Genomic DNA, 5,017 nt, shown 5'->3' on the forward strand with positions numbered 1-5,017 from the left:
CACCTCCTGGTGCCCGTGCCCTCTGAAAGTTCCCCTGTGGTACCAGTGACCTCTCAGAGCCAAAACCTGGGCTCTGTAGCCAAAGAAGGCCAGCTCCAGAATCTTCCTTCTGCCTCTCAAACTCAGCCTGAGACCGGTAAAGCTTCTGAGAGCCATACTTTGGGCATGGAGGTTCCTGTGGTACCACTTGGGTTTGCTCAGATTTCTCAAAGTCGTTCTTCACATGTCCAGGAGGTTCCTAAGAACTCAAGTGCTAAAGCTGCTGAGACTCTCCCAGCAATCAGCCAGAAACTAGCTGAGGAACAACTTGACCCTTCATTGTTTGTCTCTGAGGTCACACATTCAGACAGGCATTGTGACCCTACTGGCAACCTTCCAGCCACCAGTGGAGTGAGAAAAAGTCACCCTTTCTAATAGGAAGCAGACCCCAGCCATCTGAATGTCTATTAAGGCCTTTGCCAAGTAAGTGCCTTGGAGGAAAACTTACCTACGTTACCCTTTTTATTGCCACTGTCCTGGTAGCTTCTCAACTCTTGTAATTAGAAAAAAGTGGCCTTGGACTTCAGAGATAAGTCACTTTGAGAGTTGGTAGGCTTTTAAAACTAGTTCTCAGGTTTTGACTACTTTATCGGACAATAAAATGTTGTTTTGTTTAAGGTTAGAGGAAAGGCCAGAGGTGTGTAGTTGTTTAGGAAGTCCTGAAGAGGGAGGTGGAGAACTGGACCCTGCAAGACTGCTCCTGGAAGAAGACAACTTCAGTTTGCACAGGGACATGGCATTAACTGACACTGAATCTTAGGAAGAGAGTTAATCTTTTTCAATATATTTGGTTTTTGCCAAAGAGGCTATATTTTGTTGGGAGACAATGCTCTTTAATACTCCTCTAAAGCTTCAGTAGGCTAAAACTAAACTCAGCTAGAATTTAATAATCTTTGCAAAGATTACAAAGATTAAAAACCCTATCTCAAAAACAAAACAAATTTTTGTCTTTTGTTATTTTTCAAGACAAGGTTTCTCCTTGTAGCCCTTGCTGTCCTGGAAGTCACACTTTAAGACCGAGTTTGCCTCAAACTCAGAGATCCTCTGCCTCCCGAATGCTGGGATTAAAGGCATGGGCCACCGTGCTCTGTGAAAATAGATTAAATAAATAAATAAATAAATAAATAATAAATAAATAAATCTTAAGCAAGACATAGTGCAAACAACTTTGTTGTTGGTTGTTTTTTGTTTGTTTTTGATACAGGTTTTCTTATGTAACAGCTCTGGCTGTTCTGAAACTCAGTTTGTAGAACAAGCTGACCTGGGATTAAAGGCATGCAACACCACCGTCCAGTTAGTTCACACAAGTTTAATGGAAGACAGGCAGATCTCTGTGTGAAGTCAGCCTAGTTCACATACCAAATTCCACAAAAGCTAGGGCTACATGGAGAGACCAGGTCTACTCATCTCTTTTTTTTTTTTTAAATGATTTATTTAACTTTATTATGTTCATTGGTGTGAAGGTGTCACATCTCGTGGAACTGCATTTTCAGACAGTTGTGAGCTGCCATGTGGGTGCTGGGAATCTAACCCGGGTCCTCTGAAAGAGCAGTCAGTGCTCTTAAGCACGGATCCATCTCTCCAGCCCCAAGAGACCAGGTTTAAAGAAAGAAAGAAAGAAAGAAAGAAAGAAAGAAAGAAAGAAAGAAAGAAAGAAAAGAAAAGAAAGAGAAAGAAGAAAGAAAGAAAGAAAGAAAGAAAGAAAGAAAGAAAGAAAGAAAGAAAGAAAGACAAAGAAAGGGCCCTTTAATCCCAGCACTTGGGGGCAGAAGCAGGCAGATCTTTGTGAGTTCAAGGCCAGCCTGGTCTACAGAGCTAGTTCCAGGACAGGCTCCAAAGCTACAGAGAAACCCTGTCTCGGAAAAAAAAGGGGGGGGTGGGAGGGAAGAAAGAAAGAAAAAGAGAGGGGTTTGGATTTAGTAGCTAAACCAGTTTAGTGCATGCATGCATACATATACACAATGCTGGACTTAGGCTTCTGCACACCTGTAATTTTAACACATAGGAGGTCATCATCGGCTATATAGTGAGTTTGAGGCTAGCATGGGCTACATGAGACCCTATATGTCTGAATATGAGTAGTGCATGGGAGTGTATGTGCCAGCTGAAGCCAGAGGCACCACATCTTCTGGAGCTCGAGTTAGCAAATAGTTATGAACCATCTGATAAAGGTGCCAGGAACCGAATTTGAGTACTCTGGAAGAGCAGCAAGGGATTTTAAGCAATATGCTCTCTCTCTGGGACTTTTTTTTTTAAAAGACAGAATCTCAGGTAGCTCAGGCTGGCCTCAAATTAGGTATTTAGCCAAGGATGACCTTCAACTTCTGATCCTTTGACCTAAATCTACCTGATGCTGGGGTTCTAGATATCACTACCCCAGGTTTGTGAAGTGCTGGGGATGGAACCCAGGGCTTTCTGCATTCTGGGTGAGCAGTCTACTGAGACTCAAGCCCAGCACACCACATCTAGCTGCTTTGCAGAATCTTTAGCAGGGTTGAGCTGTGTTTGTTGTTTGCAGTTCTAGTTGGGTCTGTCTGTAAAGTAATGGGAATAGGCAAATAATTGAGATAAATTTCTAAGGTTCTCTCCATTTAATTATAAGCCCAAAGTAGACCTTTTAAGTGTTAGCAACAGTTCCTAACCAAGTAGAGGCTCCATCAGTGTTCATCTTGCAAAGTACTTTCAGGTGTTTAATTTCTTATAAAGATGGCATCATGTGGAATTACTGTTTACTATAATAGCCCATCTATGCATGTTATTAACAAGGTAGGTACTTCTCTAAAACAGAAATATAAGCCGGGCGATGGTGGCGCACGCCTTTAATCCCAGCACTCGGGAGGCAGAGGCAGGTGGATCTCTGTGAGTTTGAGACGAGACCAGCCTGGTCTACAAAGCTAGTTCCAGGACAGGCTCCAAAGCCACAGAGAAACCCTGTCTCAAAAAACCAAAAAAAAAAAAAAAAAAAAAAAAATAAAATAAAATAAAATAAATAAAATAAATAAAACACAAATATATGTGTTTTCCCCCATAGAGGTCAGGGTAGTAGATATTTTTGATTTTATGGGTCAAAAGAAAGAAATCAAAGTTGTAAGTATCCTGGTGCAGTGATACATGCCTTTAGTCCCATAACTTTAGAAGTAGAACTCTACAAATATGGTGCCAGCCTGGGTATCCGTGGCTACATAGTGAGACTGTCTTTAAAATGCTGTAAGTCTACTTGTGCAACCACCCTACTCTGTCTGTAGCTCCTTTGGCTCCAGTGACCTCATCTGGAATCATTCACTTAACCAAGAACAAGTGATATAGGGAGAGGGGACTTGGTAGAGCAGATCTACAGCCAACACCATCTTTTCACTCGGCCCTAGGGACACCCTGATGTGGTCCACTATTCTCTCAGAATACAGAGCCTTCTCAGTTTGCTGGTCCAAGATGATGCAATTTGCTAAGCTTCTTACTCTCAGATGGAGAATCCACCTTTCAGGACCTGGTATTTGCCAACAATAGGGTTCATGTTGTATGGCAATATCTAGGTTCCCGGGAAGGCCACTAGTCAAAAGAGGCAGGCCCTGGGAATGCTTATCTGGGAATTGATTCGCTAACTTGGTTTTTGAGACTCACCTTGAGACTCTATGATGGTATAAAGCTGGGATACAGAAGGTGCCCCTCAGTACCTAGTGTGTAGAGAGCAGAGATGCAGTGAAGCACCCAACACTGTACAGAATAGCTTGTGTGATACACAACTGTCTGACCCACAGTGTCAGGAGGATGAACCCAAGAAGCTCAAATCTGTGTCACTGAAACTGTATATTAGTGTGTGGAGGCTCTCTGCTGTAATCAGTCTGCACACTTGGAAAGGTGAGGTAAGGGAATTGAGAACTGGAGACTATCCTGGGCTATAAAGAGAGACTGTGGCTCAAAAAACAATAAAACTGGGCTGGAGAGATGGCTCAGAGGTTAAGTGCACTGGCTGCTCTTCCAGAGGTCCTGAGTTCAGTTCCCAACAATCACATGGTGGCTCACAACAATCTATGATGAAATCTGGTGCCCTCTTCTGGTGTGCAGGCATACATGCAGGCAGAATGCTATAAATCAATAAATCTTAACAATAACATTTAAATTGCCATTTTCATAAGCTTTTATTTTTTTATTTGCTATTTATACTTTCTGAGTAGCCTGGAACTTACTATGAAGTCCAGGCTGGATTAGACTTTGCAGCATCCTTCCTGTATCTACCTCCTGAGTGCTGGTGTTATAGGTATGTGTTACAATGCCTGGCTTTCAGGAGCTTTTCAAAAAGATGGGTCTTGGGTAGGCAAGAGTGTTCATTGGTGGCAACACTTAGCACCAAGACTGATGACCTGAGTTGTATCCCAGTACCCATTAGAGAGAACCAACTCCTGAAGGTTGTTTTTTGGCCACCATACATATACCCTGGCATGTATATCCTCAAATATATATATATATATATATATATATATATATGTTATATATATATATATATATGTTTAAGCCATAAATGAGTAACTAACTTGAGACCCTTAGGTTACTTCTTATGTTCCTTATTGAATAAGCATACATAAATTTATTAATAATAATAGCTATTGGGTATTTATAATACAATAGGAGTGACTCAAGGGAGTTGGATACCGTTGTTATCTCCACTTAAAGGATGAGTTTGACACTGAGAGATTAAATAAATTTTCCAAAATCATACAAATACAGGTGCTGGAATTGATATATCATATTTTATATTGATATATGACAAAATATTCTTCCATATTAAAGTTATTATTCAAGTAGGTGTTCATAATTATAAGCTCAGCACTCTGAAGGTGGAGGTAGGAGGATCATGAGTTCAAGGCCATCTTCAAACACAAAGTGAGTTTGAGGCCAGCTAGAGTTACATGAGACCCTGCCAATATTATTATTTTTTTAAATTTATTTATTTATTAAAGATTTCTGCCTCCTCCCTGCCACC

General features: G+C 41.1%; 1 protein-coding gene across 1 annotated transcript in view; it reads left to right on the forward strand.

Moving 5' to 3' along the window:
* LOC113456296 overlaps nt 1-966 on the forward strand; it is a 3,174-nt gene extending 2,208 nt beyond the window's left edge. Inside the window, exon 2 of the mRNA XM_026780070.1 lies at nt 1-966. Coding sequence (XP_026635871.1) covers nt 1-414 — 414 coding nt within the window. The 3' untranslated portion in view covers nt 415-966.
* The last annotated feature ends 4,051 nt before the right edge of the window (nt 967-5,017 follow it).

The sequence above is a fragment of the Microtus ochrogaster genome, chromosome 7 (assembly GCF_000317375.1).
Source record: "Microtus ochrogaster isolate Prairie Vole_2 chromosome 7, MicOch1.0, whole genome shotgun sequence".
In the NCBI taxonomy this organism is placed as follows: Eukaryota; Metazoa; Chordata; class Mammalia; order Rodentia; family Cricetidae; genus Microtus; species Microtus ochrogaster.